This window comes from Schistocerca gregaria, chromosome 5 (assembly GCF_023897955.1).
Source record: "Schistocerca gregaria isolate iqSchGreg1 chromosome 5, iqSchGreg1.2, whole genome shotgun sequence".
Classification (NCBI taxonomy): Eukaryota; Metazoa; Arthropoda; class Insecta; order Orthoptera; family Acrididae; genus Schistocerca; species Schistocerca gregaria.
The window spans coordinates 173,859,455-173,880,168 of record NC_064924.1 but is presented as its reverse complement, the minus strand read 5'-3'; the positions used below and the strand labels follow the sequence as shown (position 1 = coordinate 173,880,168).

The 20,714-nt window shown below is 40.7% G+C and overlaps 1 protein-coding gene across 1 annotated transcript in view; it reads left to right on the top strand.

Annotated features, from left to right (window-relative positions):
- LOC126272002 (E3 ubiquitin-protein ligase PPP1R11) overlaps positions 1-20,282 on the top strand; it is a 70,174-nt gene extending 49,892 nt beyond the window's left edge. Inside the window, exon 4 of the mRNA XM_049974490.1 lies at positions 19,143-20,282. Within this exon, the coding sequence (XP_049830447.1) occupies positions 19,143-19,171 (29 nt within the window). The 3' untranslated portion in view covers positions 19,172-20,282. The remainder of the gene's footprint in view (positions 1-19,142) is intronic.
- Positions 20,283-20,714: the final 432 nt, after the last annotated feature.

Below are 20,714 nucleotides of genomic sequence, written 5' to 3'. Positions count from 1 at the left end.
GTCTATCAGGGAAAACACCCTGCTCCAAAGAGCTATTACATACGTGGCTGAGAATCCTACTTATCTGTGGGGAACAAGCTTTAAGTACTTTGCTGGAAATGCCATCAATTCCGTAAGAGCTTTTACTTTTCAGTGAGTTTATTATTTTACTGATTTCAGAGGGAGAGGTTGGTGGAATTACAGTTGTTTCAAACTGCGCAGGTATGGCCTCTTCTATTAATAGCCTTGCCTCTTCTAGTGAAGATCTAGATCCTATTTTCTCCACAACATTTAAAAAATGATTATTCAAAATATTTTCAATTTCTGATTGTTTGTTAGTGCACTTGTCATTCAGTTTTATTGCACTAAAGTCTTCCTGTGCTCTTGGTTGCCCTGTTTCCCTTTCAATAATATTCCAAATTGCTTTAATTTTATTATCAGAGTTACTGATCTCAGACATGATACACATGCTTCTGGACTTTTTAATAACTTTTCTTAGTACCGCACAATAGTTTTTATAATATTGATCAATTTCGGGGTCAGTACTCCCTCTTGCTGTTAGATACAGTTCTCTTTTACGGTTGCAAGATATTCTTATTCCTTTAGTTAGCCAAGGTTTTTTATATGTTTTCTTGGAATTATGTTTAACTATTTTCATGGGAAAACAATTTTCAAATACCCTTAAAAATGTATTGTGAAATAAGTTATATTTCAAGTTTGCATCGGGTTCCTTATACACTTCATCCCAGTCTAGCTGCTGTAGGCTTTCCCTAAAGTTTGCAATATTTATATTGTTAATTGAACGCACTGCTTTGAAAGTCTGATTTATTATACTGCATGGAGCTATGTCATGTACTGTAACAAGCTGTGCACTATGATCTGAAAGACCATTCTCAACAGGATAAGCATTTATGTCCTTAAACTTATCTTGGTCTATAAAAAAGTTATCTATCAATGTACTGCTGTTCTTTGTTATCCGAGTAGGAAAATCAATGACGGAGCTCAAATTGAAAGAACTGAGTAATACTAAAAGGTCATTCTTCCTATTACACTCTTTCAGGGAATCAACATTGAAATCCCCACAAATGATAATTTGCTTCCCCCTGTCTGACAGGTAGCACAACAAAGCATCCAAGTTTTCTAGAAATAGCTGGAAATTCCCTGAGGGGGACCTATACACTGTTACAATTATGGAAGTGCCATCATTTAGTTTAAGTTCAGTGGCACATGCTTCCATATGTTGCTCTACACAAAAATTTTTAGTTTCTAAATTTTTTGCACTGTGGAAGCTTTTGACATGTATGGCAACTCCTCCTCTCATCATATTATCTCTACTTACATGTGCAGCTAATTTGTACCCATTGATGCTAACCTTTTGCATATCAGTGACAATGTGATGCTCAGACAGGCATAGTATATCTATTACATTCTTGGTTTCTATATCTTCGAAAACAAAGCAGAAGCTCATCAATTTTATTCTTCAATCCCCCAATATTTTGATGAAATATACTAACAGTATTTTTCACTTTACTTTTGTGAGTATCTTGAACTTTTTTAACATCTTTAGTACTTGCCTGGCTGAGTTTCCCACTGGACACTGATCTTACACTAAAAAAGAGTTTCCACCATGAGATGTAGTTCCTCCCCCCTTTAAATTTCCTGCTATCAGCCCAGCCAGTTTACCCTTCCCTTTCCTGTTGAGGTGTAGGCCATGTCTAGTATAGTCCCACCTACAGAGTGAATCATCAAGAACCACACCAATGTGTGACCCTGCACCAGATCCAAGTAGCCGTTCCAACTCCAAATTAACTCTCCTGACAGAAGAGGTCAAATGAGGTCGGTCGTGGCGCTCCAGAACCGACACAAACCCAACACTGGTATGATTCGATGCCGATGCAATCTTTGCCAGGTCACACTTTATGCTGTACCCCGGATCTCTGTCAATACTGTTGCCCGGCCCACCCACAATAACCACGGTGTCTTCCTTAGTAAAACCTTTACATAGTGAACCTAAATCCTCTGTAACCTGCCCAAGTTCAGCACTAGGTTTGAAAAAACTTGTGACCTGGTAATCCAACCCTAATTCATCCTGCAGAAGTTGGCCCACACCCCTAGCATGCGAACTACCTAGCAACAAGACTTTCTTTCTCTTTGCAGACTTCCCTACATTCTTAATCAATTTGCTGCTGAAAGCTTGTTGAGCCCTGTCTACATCTACTTCTGTGAGAGGCTCATCAGTTTCTGACTGAGGCAACAGGTCAAACCTATTTTGTACATTAATAACAAAGCTGTCAGAAGAATTTCTTGGCCTGTTCCTCATGCCTGTTGCCACTTCCCACCCCTGTTTACCCTTCTCCCCCCTTAACCTGCCCAGTTCTCGCCTAGCCTCATCTAACTCAGCCTGAAGGGCAGCAATTTTCCCCTCCTGTTCCACAATCTTCCTATCTCTACTGCATAGCCTACAGAACCACTGATGAGTCTCGCTCATTTTCCCAATTCCCACGCCACTACAGTCGCCCCAATGAAAAAAGTTACTACATCCATCACACCAGACCCCGGAGCTAACGATCCTACGGCACGTCAGGCACTTTACACTCATGGTGCTAAAGTTGATGTGACTTACCAAACAAAAGCGCTGGCAGGTCGATAGATACACAAACATACACATAAAATTCAAGCTTTCGCAACCAACGGTTGCTTCTTCAGCAAAGAGGGAAGGAGAGGGAAAGACAAAAGGATGTGGGTCTTAAGGGAGAGGGAGTCATTCCAATCCCGGGAGCGGAAAGACTTACCTTAAGGGGAAAAAAGGACAGGTATACACTCACACACAAGCACATAACCATCCGCACGTACACACACACAAGCAGACCATGTAGAGATAGAATTTATGAAAATGGTACTAAGTGAATTGCAAGATATTTACAGTTGCCCCCCCCCCCTCCCCTCTACGCCCCCCCCCCCCCCCCCCCCCCACGCCTCAACACACACACACACACACACACAAGCCAAATTTCAAAGTTAAATACCTATAAACCAAATATTTTTGTTAAAAGGTTGACTCATACTATGTCTTTTTAGCCTGTTTGTTACTACACATATTCTTTATCTTGTTGAAGAATTGAAAAGTCCATAATCTGTCGTCAAATCTGTGGCTTTATTTTCGCATTCCCTTATCAGTGTTAAAATATTTCTTTTGGATATTTATCTCTGATGGGTGATGTTGTATGTACCTAGTGTGAATTGGTGCATACTTTCTAGATATAATAGATGTTAAAGACAAAATTTTAAGTTGTTAAATATTATTAGAATTTCTACTGTTAATTTAATTTTGTATGGCACATTGGCAATCCACAGTCACTGCTATTATAGTGGATTGTGTTTTGGCCTTTTGGCTCCTTAGATAAGCTGTTATTCACTCACAGTCAGCTAAGCTATGTTCATGGTGCAATTTTAATGGTTCGTATGGGCATGTTGCTCCAACTCCTCAAATTTTCATATATTTTTGTTTTATATTATTCTTGAGTGTAATATCTTGCACTTTGCTGTTAACCTTGGCTTTTGCCTCTCTCCTTTCATATTTCACTTCTCCCTTCCCTTTCACATAAATGAAATTAATGGTTCTAACTTGCTGTGGAAACCGTCATATTGACTAGAAGCAGTTGGAAAGCATAATGTTATTTTCTTACTGTTAAATGAGAGAGTAATGGTACATGTTGAAAGATTTTTGTCTTTGTAAACACAAGAAAGGAAGATACTGTAGATGTCTTAGAAATATGTACAGAATGAAAACATCACTACAACAGGAACATAACTACAAGCAACTGAGACCACATCTGTAAAATGAATGTGTGTGTGTGTGTGTGTGTGTGTGTGTGTGTGTGTGTGTGTGTGTGTGTGTGAGAGAGAGAGAGAGAGAGAGAGAGAGAGAGAGAGAGAGAGAGAGAGAGCTCTACTGATATCACTCAAATTGTAATTTTGAGAGGAAAGATATTCATATTTCCACTAGGCAAATTTGCAAGGAAGGCAGTACCCTTTTTTTCACAAAATTCTTGTTTGGCATCCAGGTAGAAAATTGAGTTTATTAATGAAATGACAAAGTTAAAATGGCAGTTAGACCATTAATGTTGTTTTTCTATGATTTTCGTAAATTGTGGTAGATAATTATCAGCAACACAAATTTTCACTTTAAATTTTAATCTAAGCTACAAATTTCTCAAGGAAAATCATGAAATATCAATTTGATATCCTTCCCATACCACCCACTGTCACCTTCCGTTGCTCTCCTGACCTGTGTAATATCCTAATCAAACCCTGTGACATTCTCAGACTATTATCTGTACCCCATGGTACATGTGCATTCATCCCCACTGTAAAACCTACATGCATCTGCTAATATCTACTCACACACCACCACTGGGAAACCCTACAAAATCAAAGGCATAGCAACTTGAGAAACACACATTGTTTATCAACTAATTTGTGTCCACTGCACAGTGTTTTATATAGGTATGACCATCACTAACCTGAGTGAGCACATGAATAGGCACAGAAGTCTGTCTTGGGGATAACCAATATGCTGACCATGTGAATTGCCTGAATTCTCCACACAATAGTAGTTTCCTTGAACTGCAGGATGCGAACTTGCGCTCCAACACATCCTGACACCTTCTGGGTCTTAACCTCTGTTAACACATTCTACCCTCTCTGTATGTGCAGGCAAAATTGTACTCTCACTGTTTTCCTGAGAAAATTCCTTGTCTCTATCATTGTGCATGTTGCTGTGTTTACTTTCCTCAGTACTCCGCTCACTTGCCCTTTCTAAAATTGTATTTGTGCATTACAGTGTTTATTTAATTCACTTGTGTTCAAAAGACTCATCTCACCATTAAGCATACATATGTTTTACTCTATGTTCTTCGCTTTCCTCAGTTGTATCAACACTTTCATTACTTTTGGATTGAGCTAACTTATTGTTCATACAGTCAAAAGATAATGGCAATAAGAATCTTTCCTCTCAGTGTTACAGTGTGAATCCTGCAAGTCTCTCTCTCTCTCTCTCTCTCTCTCTCTCTCTCTCTCTCTCTCTCTCTCTCTCTCTCTCTCTCTCTCTCTATCACTCTCTTCTTATAGATTTATAGATCCATTTTCAGTTGCGTATTCGAGTTACTGCATCCATCCGGAAACTTCTAACAGCTTTACGGATGGGATTCAGTTTGCCGTATTCTGTGATTCTGCATCACTTTCAATTTGTACACCTATCTGTTGGGTAGGATATAGATCTGCATATTTATGTATTGGTGAGAGTGATCTCTAAATATGCCCTGCTCTGGTGCTTGAACATATTGCCATTATGATCTGTTCTGGATCCAATGTATTAGTAACATAAAACAAATTTGTTACACCCTTCAGAGCAATTTCTTCACATTTTCCCTCCAAGGACTGAACTTCCCTCCAGCCCAGAAATGTTTTGAAAATCATTTGCTTTTGCTTACCCCAGTATTCCTTGAAAAAAGTATTCTTAAACTTTTATATAGAACGACACTGTAAAATAGCAGTAATGTATAAAGTTCTTGCCTCCAACAAAATTTTTGAAGTACTAAAACCTATACTTTGTCTACCAGTCCATAAGCTAGACAACACATTTTCAAAGTCATACTTTTGGATGAACAGTACTAACAGAATCAAATCTCAAAAAGTGTCTATTACAGTCATATTCATGAACAATATTGGCTCGCGCAGTTGAGGCATTGATGGGGACTGCATCGTTGCTGGTTCCAAGTGACGGTTGTGGTATGTGAATTCACAGGCTTCGCACGTGAAGAAGGCATGTATCCTCCAAATTATGAAAAGGATAGATGACTACTCACCATATAGAGGAGACATTGTGTCGCAGACAGGCCCAAATTTTCCATGATTTCCCTGAATCGCTTCAGGCCATTGCTGGGATGGTTTCTTTGAAAGGGCACAGCCGACTTCCTTCCACGTCCTTCCCTAATCTGGTGGGACCGATGACCTCGCTGTTTGGTCCCCTCCCCCAAATCAACCAACAAGCACAAGAAAAAGACTGCTGTACATTTGATCTTTCAGCCAAAAGGCATTCTTCTAAGGCTTGCATAGCCTGAAAGCTTGATATATAGCAGTCTTTTTGTTGTGCCTGTCTGTGGTTCAACGTCTCCTTCGTATGGTGAGTAACCATATATCCTTTCCTTCCTGGACTTTCCATTGTCCAATTATATCCTGTAAATTATCTCTTTCACCAGCTCATGTAGAATTTGTCGCTTACCACAATCACCAGTGATGAAAACTTGCAACAGAGGGAATAAAAATTCACTAAATAACTCATTACGATTATGTTTAATGCTTGCGTTGGTGGTGATGTTCACAGCAGAGCACCCAAAACCCTGTGGAACATGCAGTGGCCATCAGAGAATGGGTGACGCAGGTGCACAGAACAAGCCCAAACCCGGCCACAATTGTTTGTGACTCCAACTATAGTAATATAACCCCCTTCAGATGGCTCAGTTGCAAAATTATGTTAAACATTGTAAGTGATTTTTCAGTGTTTTTCCCTACATTAGATGATCTGCCACCGTGCACATGCAAACTACTCTTTACCTCAACTTAATTACTCTGCTGATATAGGTTAGCTTTTACTTCATTTGGTCGAACAGTCACATTCTTGTCAAACTCTATACAGTATTCTCTTCCAGCAATTATTTTGCAATCAATAGCTTCATATATATTTTACATAGTGATTCAACAGCAGTAACTTGCTCCACTTTTTGTACATCATCATTCAATTTATCTGCATTCTGATTGGTTTTATGAACTACCCTTTGAATTCTCACTGTTAATTCACTTTTTACATTTTCTGGTTTATTTCAGATTGAGAATTATTTTTCTCAATATTAGTTTCTAACAACTGCAAATCCTTTCCCCTAGTTAGCTTTAAATCAGAAGCCTACCATTCTAATTTTTCATTAACTTCAGATTTGAAGGTTTTGAGCTCACTAATCAAGCTATTAATATTACCCTTCTATTATTTGAGCATGCTAGAAACTTATTTTACTCCCTGATTAAAGATTTGATAATTAAACTTATTGTTCACCTGATTGAAATTGTTGTTCATCTCATTAAAATTAGTTCTCATAGTTCACATTAGTGCAGCAAATATTTCCTGCATACGTTACAGTCTGATTTAATCACATGCATTTTTGTTACTGTCCTACCCATACAACTGGAGTAAGTTGCTGTACATTGGCAATATAATTACCATCACATTCTATTCACTCTCCCTGTCTTTGTTTTGAAGTGCTAGTTTGACTTGCACCCACACTGAAATGTACTGCCTCACTCCCCTTCACTTCACTAAATTATCACTCCTTTATACACTGACAATCTTTTTAATACCAACAAGCACCAAACAAAATAAATTGTACTTACCTTTGAATTGTATTCAGCAGATGAGTTGTGTTGTTCTATTGCCTGTAGAGCACACTCAGTTATATCAAAATATGGGTCCCTGCACACCATGGGAGCCGTCAGCCCCCCAGCAGCTAGCCAGTCGTTCACTGTAGAATCTGCTATTCCGGTCATTTTCTGCTATGCTGCTTCTTCCACCAAGTGACTGATGCTTGCTAGCATTGTCATGTTATAGCATAACATTTTGCTACACAAATTTTTTTCCCATTCCTTCTTATTTGCTCACTTTCCTTCACTCTCTCTCACTCATTCTGTTTCACTGTCTCTCATTGTCATGTTCAATGCGGTACACAACAGTAAGGAGTGGTGTGGAAACAGTCATAGTAGGATTGCTAGGCAGGAGCAGAAATAATTAGTGAGAAAGTTAACATATTAAAAAGAAGATTTACTTACCTTGAATTTCTCAAAGCATATGAAGACATAGTAAAAATAAGCATCAAGAAACAGAGTCCAGCTATCACAACGATAACAACGATGGAGTCGGAGCAGTGACTAGGTCGCTTCTGCATAGTGTCAAATGACAATGTGGCTCCAAGCGCAACTGGGCTAGGTTGCTGCTGCCAGCCATCCAATTTTGTGGCAGCAGAGAGTGCCTGTAGTACAGAGCTGCTGGAAGTGTGGCTCAGTGGACATAATCCATTGGGTCCGGTTGATACCACGTGACCACTATGAGCATCTGACACAAACTTGCAATTTTGTTGCTTTGATGCCCATGGGATTGTATCGATATGTAATACCACATCCTTCCCTCCAAACCTCCTCATCATTGTCTGTGTAGGGTAGATGAGCAAATGATCATGGTGGGGACAGCTGGATGCAGGTATCAATGAGCAAACAGGAGCCAAAACTGGGGCTGATGCTGAGCTCCCGTCCATGCCTTGGCACACATCCTGAGCCCACTTAGAAATACTGACCAAAAAACTGAGCAGAAGGCTCACACCTACATCTAGTGGCAGAGCAGTAAACAAAGATGGTGGCATTTCGATGACTGAGGGACCTGAGGCAGCATGTGGGACAGCTGCCAGGAAGAGGGGCCCAACCCCAGATGATGGTGACAGTTGAGACAGCAACACCATGAAATGGTGTTGACTTCCATCGGCTCCTGGATCAACGCCCACAGGAGCTAGTTGCAGAGAGGGCTGTTGCAGCCAGGCAGTCATGGAGTTTGAAAGCACAAAGCCTGCAACGGGATCATGCAGTTCACAAGGACAAATTTCATTCTGGTGTCATCAAAGCAGTTCTCTCAGACCTTGCAGGAGAAACAAAGAGCATCCAATATGTGCCCCACTACCAGTGCCTCCATCCACTATACAGTCATTAGTTTGAAATTTTGCCTGTCTGAGTGCAGTGGGCACTGCCGCTGTGACCATTGCTGCAACTGAAGAAAGGTGTGGCATCACCATCAACGTAACAACTCCATCAGTGACGGTCTATCAAATTGTCGAGAGCACAATTGGAAGCCAAGAGGAGCAACAGAGCTGGATCCTGTGTACGGGAGGCATGAAGTTTGTCTGTCTGTTACTTAAAACTGTTGCACAAAGCATTCAGCTTTGCCATGGGATTGCAGGTGGAACAGTGCACTCATGATATACCTGATGCTAGAGGTGGGGCATCACCATCAACGTAACAACTCCATCAGTGACGGTCTATCAAATTGTCGAGAGCACAATTGGAAGCCAAGAGGAGCAACAGAGCTGGATCCTGTGTACGGGAGGCATGAAGTTTGTCTGTCTGTTACTTAAAACTGTTGCACAAAGCATTCAGCTTTGCCATGGGATTGCAGGTGGAACAGTGCACTCATGATATACCTGATGCTAGAGGTGGGGCAGAACTGTTCAAACTCGAAGGCAACGAATTGAGATCTGTTGTCAGTCACAATCGCTTTAGGCAATCCCTCGAGGCATAAGAGCAACAACAAAACTTGGATTGTGGAAGGAGCCTTAGTGGAGTGCATAGGAACCACAAAGGGAAATATGTTGAAAGCGTCAACGACAATTAGCCAACATTTATCCCTTTGTTGCCACCAGATGTTGTGTATGACTTTGTACACAACAGTAAGGAGAGGTGGTCTACAGAGTGGTGTAGTAACTTTTATCGTAGGCTAGATGAACAGGAGCAGAAATGATTAGCAAGCAAGTTAACATGTATAGAGAAGATTTACTTACCTTGTATTTCTCTGAGCATACAAAGACTTGATAAAAATAAGAAGCACGGAACAGAGTCCAGTTATAATAACAGTAACAAGAATGAAGTCAGAGCAGCATCTAGGTGGCTTTTGCATAGTGATGCACAGTGATATGGCTTCGAGCACAAGTAGGCTGGGTCACTGCCCCTGCCATCCTATATTTTGATGACAGAGGGCACCCCAAGTGCAGAGTCACTGGAAGTGTGGCTCAGTAGACAAACTCTGTTGAGTCCACTGGATCCCGTGTGACTACTGTAGGCATCAGTGGGAAACTTGCAATTCCATTGCTATGACACCCATAGGGTATAAATATGTGATACCACACTTGACACAGTAACTTTCTTTCTCTGATTCTGAACTACTACAGCTTTTCTTAATTCCAAGTCTGGAAGTACAAGGCAAGTGTTTTAAGTAAGTACCATTTTGAAATGAAAATAAAAGTAGTAGACTTATTTTAGCAGTAATTTCCACCAATATTAAGGCACTTATGATATCATACAACCAGCTTTTGAGTATTGTCCATGTAGAAACCTGCTACCTGATTAGGCAACAGTTACATAAAGCACTCTTCATTACACTTGTGGAAACTTGCCACATGATGTTGAAATCATAAAGCATTTGCTCTCTCTCACTTTTTCATCAACTTTTCGCACCAAAATGTCAGTATTTACTGAAGGTCGCCAAATTCGTTCCTCATCATTCACATTTGTATGACCATCTGCAAAAGCTCTGTCTCATTTCTGTACCATCCCATCACTCATAATGTTTTCCCCATACACTTAACTGATCTGATGATGAATTTCAGCCATTTTTACACCTGTATCACCAAGAAAACAAATCACAGCTTGTACTTCAGTGGCAGCAGAATTCTCAATCATAGAAGGTATTTCAAGTACAAACAAACGTAAACACAGAGGATTATTCGTGGGCATTATGTAGAAAAGTAGATTAAACTATAGGCTTTCATGTAAAAATGAAATTGCTTACAAATGCCTATTTGTTTATTTTAATTTCAAAATGATACTTATTTGAAAAAATATGCCTCGTATTATGATACTCGGCACAAAATGCACCGTGTGTAATGTTGCAGGGTCTTTCTGTCTTTCGGGATGTACTCACTTACCTCTGTGAGTTTTCTTAGAACTACAGCTTGCCCTGCAGTGTCATATAATGTGGTTCTTCCTGAAAACACTGTTTAAAATAAAGGTTGCACTCTAATTGTCAGAAGGCTACATAAAACATTCTATTTCCTGCTGAAAAGAGGTTCTTTATTATAGATCGAATTGAAATTACTGAATAAACCAAGTTCTGGTCAAAAATATATGTGCTATTTCCTGTTTTAGTGCTACACGTGCTGCCGCCAAGTCTGCCTTAACGTTGTTCTTTACATAACGCACATTTGCTCATAGTTTGTACCATCAAATTCACACACATTGCACATTCCCTCAGTAATAGCAAGCATAAGAATGGAACTCAAGACCTGCTGTCTAACAATGCATAACTTTTTACAATTAATAAAGGTTTTGAAAGTTTAGCAATGAATATCAAGTTTAGAATGCTGTCCCAATGTTACACAGTGCACCAGTATTAAGAAATATGAAGTTTGGAATTACAGCAGTATAGCACACCAGGCAATATTTTTTTTTTTAGGCCATTGGAAGAAAATCATAAAATTCTTATAAAATTTTTGAAACTACTGGAAACATTATTTACAGTTGTTCTTATTATTATCCAGACCACTCCATTTTTCATGGTATGAAATTTATGTGCTCTACAAAGTGTATATAAATAAATAGGTCTGCAACCAGCAAGTGAACACAGATATATATGCTATCAGGGCCACTGGGAGAAATCTTACAGCTTCCTAGTCATCAATGCACATCACTGTGTGTGTCTTGTTCAACGAGTATTTATGAATTTTTAATCGTCGTATCAAAAAATAAATGATACAGCTAACCGTACAGTAGCTACTGCCACGGTGGAGGGGTATCTGTCCAGAGGCCAATCTAATCTTTTGTTCCTGAAGCAAGGCAGCAACCTTTTCAATACTTGCACAGGTAAGGCCTACATGATGGTCTGGCCTTATAATACTGGCCAACAAGGCCTTAGTGGTACTGTGAACGGCTGAAAGTGAGGGGAAACTGCAATATTATTTTCCCAAGAGCATGTTGCCCTACAATATGGCTTAATGACAGTGGCATCATCTTGGGTAAAATATTCCAGATGTAAAATAGTCTTCCATTTGGACCTCCACACACGGCTATTCAGTAGGATATCACCACCGGCAAAAAAAACCTGATAAACTACAGGTTGGAGCATAGAATGTTAGAGAATGTAAGAGAGGGAATAGAAAAATTGCTGTTAGATATAGTGGGAATTGGTGAAAAGTGGTGGGGGCAGGAAGTAGAAGAGTTTTGATCAGGTCAATACAGGGTTATCAACACAAAATCAAATAAGGTTAATGTAGGAGTCAGCCTAAAAATGAATAAGAAAATAGGGATGTGGGTAAGCTACTATGAATAGCATAGTGAACAAATTATTGTAGTTATGTTAGTCACAAAGTCCACACTCACCACAGCAGTTCAAGTTTATATGCCAACTAGATCCACAGATGACGAAGAGTCTGAAAGCAAGCATGACGTGACACACAAAATTATTCAGATACTTAAAAGAGATAAAAACTTAATTGTTATAGGTGACTGTAATACAATAGTAGGAAGAAAAGGAAAAGTAATTGGAGCCCATAGCCTAGGGGCAAGAAAAGGAAGAGAGAACTAACTAGTAAAATTTTTGCACATAACCTAATTTAATCATGCCCGACACTTAGTTTAAGAATCATGAAAGAATGAAAGAAGGTTGTATACATGGAACAGATGTGGGAACACTGGAAGGTTTCATGTAGTGTATAAGACAGAGATTTGAAACCAGATTTTACATTGCAAAGTATTTCAAGGAATGGTTGTGCACTGTGGTCACAATTGGTTTGTTATGAACTACGGATTTAAACTGAAGAAGCTGCAAAAATAAAGGAGATGGGACCTGGACAAATTGAAGGAACCAGAAGTTGTTGAAAGTTTCAGAGGGCACATTGGTAACAGTGGACTGAGACAGGGGAAAGGGGTACATAAACGAAGAACGGGTATCTTTAAAAAGTGAAATAGGGAAAACATCTGAGGATCACATAGATAAAAAGTTGGGGAGACTACAGATCCCTGGATAACACATGAGAGACTGAATTTAATTGACAAAAGGAGAAAATATAAAATGACAGAAAATGAAGCACACAAAAGATAATACAGATGTCTAAAAAATGAAATTGACAGAATGTGCAAAGTGACTAAGCAGGAATGGTCAGAGGATAAAAGCAAGGCTGTTGAAGTATGTATATCTAAGGGAAAGATAGATGCTGCCAATAGGAAAATTAGACATCTTATGAGTGGGCGGGGGGAGGGGGGGGAGCAGCATTATGAATGTAAAAAGCTCAGATGACAGGTCAGCAAAGGAGAGAAAGTTGAAAAGTCGGAAGAATACACTCCTGGAAATGGAAAAAAGAACACATTGACACCGGTGTGTCAGACCCACCATACTTGCTCCGGACACTGCGAGAGGGCTGTACAAGCAATGATCACACATACGGCACAGCGGACACACCAGGAACCGCGGTGTTGGCCGTCGAATGGCGCTAGCTGCGCAGCATTTGTGCACCGCCGCCGTCAGTGTCAGCCAGTTTGCCGTGGCATACGGAGCTCCATCACAGTCTTTAACACTGGTAGCATGCCGCGACAGCGTGGACGTGAACCGTATGTGCAGTTGACGGACTTTGAGCAAGGGCGTATAGTGGGCATGCGGGAGGCCGGGTGGACGTACCGCTGAATTGCTCAACACGTGGGGTATGAGGTCTCCACAGTACATCGATGTTGTCGCCCGTGGTCGGCGGAAGGTGCACGTGCCCGTCAACCTGGGACCGGACCGCAACGACGCACGGATGCACGCCAAGACCGTAGGATCCTACGCAGTGCCGTAGGGGACCGCACCGCCACTTCCCAGCAAATTAGGGACACTGTTGCTCCTGGGGTATCAGCGAAGACCATTCGCAACCGTCTCCATGAAGCTGGGCTACGGTCCCGCACACCGTTAGGCCGTCTTACACTCACGCCCCAACATCGTGCAGCCCGCCTCCAGTGGTGTCGCAACAGGCGTGAATGCAGGGACGAATGGAGACGTGTAGTCTTCAGGGATGACAGTCGCTTCTGCCTTGGTGCCAATGATGGTCGTATGCGTGTTTGGCGCCGTGCAGGTGAGCGCCACAATCAGGACTGCATACGACCGAGGCACACAGGGCCCACACCCGGCATCATGGTGTGGGGAGCGATCTCCTACACTGGCCGTACACCTCTGGTGATCGTCGAGGGGACACTGAATAGTGCACGGTACATCCAAACCGTCATCGAACCCATCGTTCTACCATTCCTAGACCGGCAAGGGAACTTGCTGTTCCAACAGGACAATGCACGTCCGCATGTATCCCGTGCCACCCAACGTGCTCTAGAAGGTGTAAGTCAACTACCCTGGCCAGCAAGATCTCCGGATCTGTCCCCCAGTGAGTATGTTTGGGACTGGATGAAGCATCGTCTCACGCAGTCTGCACGTCCAGCACGAACGCTGGTCCAACTGAGGCACCAGGTGGAAATGGCATGGCAAGCCGTCCCACAGGACTACATCCAGCATCTCTACGATCGTCTCCATGGGAGAATAGCAGCCTGCATTGCTGCGAAAGGTGGATATACACTGTACTAGTGCCGACATTGTGCATGCTCTGTTGCCTGTGTCTATGTGCCTGTGGTTCTGTCAGTGTGATCATGTGATGTATCTGACCCCAGGAATGTGTCAATAAAGTTTCCCCTTCCTGGGACAATGAATTCACGGTGTTCTTATTTCAATTTCCAGGAGTGTATATAAAGTGTCTATAAAGGTGCAAACAATATTATAGAAACAGAAGTGGAAGTGGGTGAAGATGAGATAGGAGATATGGTACTAAAAGAGTAACTTGACGGGGCACTGAAATACAGAAGTGAAAACAAGGCCTCTGGAGTAGGTGACGTTCTGCAGGATTATTTACACACTTGGGAGATCCATGACAGAAGTATCACCAAGTGATTAAGATATGTGAGACAGAAGAAATACTCAGAGTTTAAGGAGCATTTATAAGGGTCATTCAAAAAGAAACAAGCCGGATCCACAAACCAGTAACAGGGGGGTTATATCGTGGCATGCGCAACGAGGTGTGGTTGCGAGCAGAATATGGAAGTTCACAGCCCACCACTAGAGGGCATGCGTGTACATCACATGACTATACAGAGCTAGGAGCAGCATGCATTAATCATCCAATGCTGCCAGTCGCATTGCAAACAGTGACATGGAGGTGTCAAAAAACGAGCAAAGAGGTGTTGTTAGTTTTCTGACAGCAAAAGGAGGAGGAGGAATGGATGTTCATCGACGAATGTCACAAGTGTACGGCGAGCACTGCATGTCCCTTGCAAGAGTCAAGGTGTGACAAAAGCACTTCAGGGAAGGATAGGTGTCATTACCCAATGATGCACGGTCTGGAGCAGCACACTGCATTACCAATGACACTGTCCAGCTGGTGGATGCACTTATTACCCAGGATGAGCATCAGAAGTGTTCACAGCATCATGAAGGAATGATTGCACATGCGTAAAGTGTGTGCCCTATGACTGCCCCACAGTCTTCAACCACTCCAGGAAGCATGTCGACTGGCCCACTGCCTTGCTCATCTTCAGCACTATGCTCAGGAAAGGAATGCATTCCTGGCATTTCTGGTGGCTGGAGATGAGTTATGGTGTCATCACTTAGAACCAGAATCAAAACGACAAAGTCTCCAGTGGAATCATCCAGGATCACCGCCACCAAACAAAGCCAAGGCCATCCACACGATTGCAGGAAAAGTTATGCTGGCGTTCTTCTTTGAGCAAGATGGCCCCCTTCTGACTCTTCCTGCAGTGAGTGCCCAGTGTTACTTGCAAACCTTGATCACCCTTCTCCAAGAGATCAAATCAAAACAACCAGGTGATCTCACCTGTGGGAGGTTCTTGGCCACCCTCCGTACAGTCCGGACCTCTCTCCCTGTGATTAAGCAATTTTTGGTCCCCTTAAAAAGGCTCTGAGGGGCAAATGATTCACCACAGATGATGGTGTCCGGCTGTATGTGCAGAACTGGTTAACATTGCAGGCCCAGGAATTTTATAAGACAGCCATTCACCACCTTGTGTCACAGTGGGACAAGTCTCTCAAAAGCCAGGGTCAATACTTCCAACATATAGGTACTGGTTTCTATAACGATGCCTCTGGCTCATTTCTTTTGGAATGCCCCTTATATTAATTCCAAAGAGGTAGTTGCTGATACCACCAGCTTTATAAGTCATGGTTGCTAAATGTTGACACAAATTATGTACAGAAGAGTGGTAAAACTGACAGAAGCCAGCTTCAGGGAAGATCATTTTGGGTTCCAGAGAAATGTAGGAACATACGAGACAATACTAACCACACGACTTATCCTAGTAGACAGATCGAAGAAAGCCATATCTATGATAACAGAATTTGTAGATTCAGAGAATGTGGTTGACAATTTTGACTGTACTACACTCTTAGAAATTTTGAAGGTAGCAGGGATAAAATACAGGGTGTGAAAGGTTATTCGTAACTTTTACAGAAACCAGGTTGCAGTAATAGGAGTAAAAGGACATGTAAGGGAAGCAGTAGTTGGAAGGGTGTGAGGCAGGGTTGTAACCTATCCCCTATGTTATTCAATCTGTTCATTGAGCAAGCTGTGAAGGAAACCAAGGAATAATTTGGAAAGAGAATTGAAGTTTAGGGAGAATAAATAAAAATGTTGAGGTTTGCCAATGACATAATTCTTTCAGAGAGAGAGAGAGAACAACATTTGAATGAAATGAATAATGTTTGAAGAAAGATTTATGATTAATGTCATTAAAAAGGTGGTACAGTGATATTGGAATGTAGTTGTATTAAATCAGGTAATGTTGTAGGAACTAGATTAGGAAATGATGCACTAAAAGTAAAAGATGAATTTGCTATTTTGGGCAGTAAAATAATTGATGATGGTTGATGATGGCCAAAGTAGAGAGGATATAAAATGCAGACTGCCAAAAACAAGAAACATGTTTCTGGAAAACAGAAATTTGTAATCTCTAATATCAATATAAGCATTAGGAAGTCTTCTGAATGTATTTGTCTGGAGTATAGCCTTATATGGAAGTGAAACGTGGTCTAAAGGAATTCGGACAAGAAGAGAATAGAAGATTTTGAAATGTGATACTACCTAAGAATGTTGAAGATATGACGGGTAGAGTGGACAACTGAAGGGGGGAGGGGGGGGGGGGGTACTGAATTGAATTGGGAAGAAAACAGATACAAGATACAACTTGACTAAAAGAAGGAATTTATTGATGGGGCACATCCAGAGGCACCAAAGAGCTAACGTTTTATAATCAAAGGAATTGGGGGGGGGGGGGGGGGGGGAGGATTGTAGGAGATCAAGGCTCAAACACAGAATGCGTTTGCAAATCAATGTAGGTTGCTGTAATTACTCCTAGGTAAAGAGGCTTACACAGAATAGAGTAGCATGGAGAATTGCATAAAACCAGTCTCCAAACTGAAGAGCACAACAACAAATGACGACATTTATTATGACTCTTTCTTTCTATCCTAAGTCTTAATTGCAGTATTCACCTCTCTTTGACCATAGTTTATTTCTCACAATGTCCATAACTGTGGGCTGTGAAGTTGGCACGATACTTACCAATGAACCATGTCTGACCTGTTCATCTGTGTCTAAACTTGGCTTCAATGCATGGGTCTGACTGACCAGCCTTTCCATTTTAACTTTCCCCAGTCTACTCCTTTCTCCTTCCCAATGAAGGAAGTGCTAGTTCTGGAAGCTAGGTAATCTCTTTCACAGCAGTACTACTGATTTCACATCCTGAAGATAACTATTTGCCATTGTTGTTATCATTTATAATACAACTATCTGAGAAAGACGGCATTGCCCAGGTATTTATTTATTCCATTCTTTTATTAGTTCATCTCCTCTTCCATCCTCTCCCTGTCTATCTCCTCCTTTTCCTTTCCTCTACACACCTCCTCCCTCCCATCTCTCTAACCATCCACTCTCTCTTTATCTGCCTCCTCTCCCTCTTCTCTCTCTGTCCACCTTCTCTACCCCGCCTTTGTCCACCTCCTCTCTCTTCCATCCCTTCCTCCCCCTTTCTTTGTCAATCTGCTCCTCCCTCTTTTGTCCGCCTGCTCCTTCTCCATCTGTCCATCTACTCCTCTCCCCCCCCCCCCCCACCCCCAACTCATCTGCTCCTTCCCACTCTCTCCACACCATTCTCCCCCTCTCCCTGTTCATATCCTCATCTTTCCTTTCTCTGTTCATCTCCTTCTCTTCCCTCTCTCTGTCCATTTCCCCCCTCCCCTATTTCTATTCATCTCATCCTCCTCCTATCTGTGGCTATCTCCTCTTTCCCTCACACATATCTAACATCTTTTATAAGTATTTGTACATGTATTTCGCCTGTATGTCTAAAAAATTTTGCCCTGCAGTTAGATTTTCACACAGTTTAGTGTTTGACAACATATCTCCTGAACTATGATGTAATTTTGGAGTTACATCCAGTGATATGTCCCTACTGTCAGCAAAATGTGTTGTGAATAGAGTTATCATTAAAGAAGTGATTTAGCAGTTTCTCGTGCATCTCAGTGTTTACGGCGTCAAATCTGCTGAACTGTGTGGCATACGATAATGTGTTTTTCTAGGTATATTCAGTGGCATATGTGGATACTGTCTTTGAAATGTGTTATGAATAGAGTTAGTAGGAAAGAAGTAATAAATTAAAACATGCTGTTTCATGTGGCAGCTTTACTTCATTAACAGTGAAAATGTAGTAAGGGACAAACTTTTTTTTCCTTTCATCATTTTGTGGAGGTCATCGGTGAGAAAAAGTTGTATAAAGCTTTGACATTATGCGTAAAGCTTATGTTTAAGTGCTCTCATTCACAAAAACTGGATAGCTAAGGTGTGCGTATTTTCGTGTCATCGGATATGATGCTTTTTCATGCCACCTCCACCCCTTTGATAGCTGGATGGTTCTTGCCCCCATAGTGATTCTTTCCAGACAGTAAATGATACGGGCACCAAGTTTTGTTGAAATTGGCCCATTTGTTTAGGTGGAGATGTGGAACATACATACATATGTATGTACATCCATTTTATAATTTGTATGGATTTAAATTTCTGGAGCATAGACAACTGTTCTCCAGTGTTCCTCTTTCTCCATTCTCCCCACCCTCTCCCTCCCCCACCCCCACCTCCCTCCCCTCTCCTCCTCACACACACTCAACAGTCACTCAAGTGTGCACTTGTGTATAATTTATCACTTTTTTTTGTATGTTGCAGAGCCATCCACATCTAATTCTCATCAATAGTTTTTGATGTTAAATTTGGATCTAGTTGGTGTGAAGCATAGATGTGACTTAGAGACACCGCAAGTCTCTTCATTACAGTCAATCAACTATTTGTGGATCAGCTGTACTCTGCTATCTGCTGGTGTTATAATTCATATATAACAAGAGACTGTGTAACACCAAAGTATTAATTTCTGTATGGTTATATCCAGTTGAAATATTTATTTGTAAAACTGTATAATATTTTCATCTTTGTTGACACGCTTGCTGGGTTTCCATGTACGAAGCAAAGTGCACCCAAGGACCTCGAAAATTCATATTTAATCTGTGTTTAGACAGTGTTCACTCATTCATATTATGCATGGTTTTATTATGTGGCATGTTCAATGATTTTATACAAGAATTTGTTCCTGGATATGAGAATATTCAGAATATTATTAACTAATAAGCTGTTGTTTATAAATTGGAATGAAACAACAGTTTGTGTTAGTATAATTCATTGTCATTTCCACTTTAATGGTGGACGTGATTAGTGAAAGTGCTTATCACCTCAGTCTATTATGAAAATAAGAAGAAATAATGATGATGTATGTTATGCTCTAAGTGTCACAAATCACATTTGTGTGTGTGTGTGTGTGTGTGTGTGTGTGTGTGTGTGTGTGTGTGTTTGTGTGTGTGTGTGTTTTCTTTTTTTTAAAAAAAATGTGTTAAGGTTGTTTAATAATGTTGTCTTTAAACATGAATATTTCTACTTTGTGTTTATATCTATTAGTTTCTTGAGAAGTAACAATTGTGTGCCAATTGTAATTAACTGTGATAGATTTAAAGTAAATTGTTATGAATTCGTTTCAAGAATTGTGGATTAGTTGGCCATTACTTGAAAAATTACAAAATACATAACTATACAAATAGTTTATCATGTGTCTGTCAGTTGTAAAATAAAATATTTATGATGATGATAGTATCTCAGATTGTATGGAGAGAATATAAGACAGCACATATGACAACAGAAAAGGGTGGTATATTTCTTGTTAGAATAGTTTTAGTGTAGCTTTTGTTGCAGAACATGTTCACATATATGTAGATTGCTGCTGTCAATGTTAGTTTCAATAAAATTCTTCTGAATTTGTTACAGTGTCATGTTGTAATTTGTCATGTAAACCAATGTTTCAGCCATGTTTCAACATATGAAATGTGTTCAGAAAGTGATGGGAATTTTTTTTAATTTTGCAGGCTTTATACATCTGATTTTCAAAAATTGTTTTTAATCTTGTTGGTACATGTTTCTGAGGTACATTTGCATGCTCAGCTGTTTTGACTATTTAGTTTTTTGTTGGCAGTCGAAGAGGTTGTATGTGGCTTTGCCTGCATGGCAAATTTTTACTTTCGAAAACAATAGGTCAAAGAATTTGCATTAAACTTTGTTTGAAAACTGGAATAAAGTGTAATACTGCTTATGAAATACTGACTGTGCCTTTTAGTGAATCTCCTATGAGTAAGACAAGCGTTTACACGTGCTACGAACATTTCCAAGGGGATTGAGAAAACATTGAAGACAATGGCC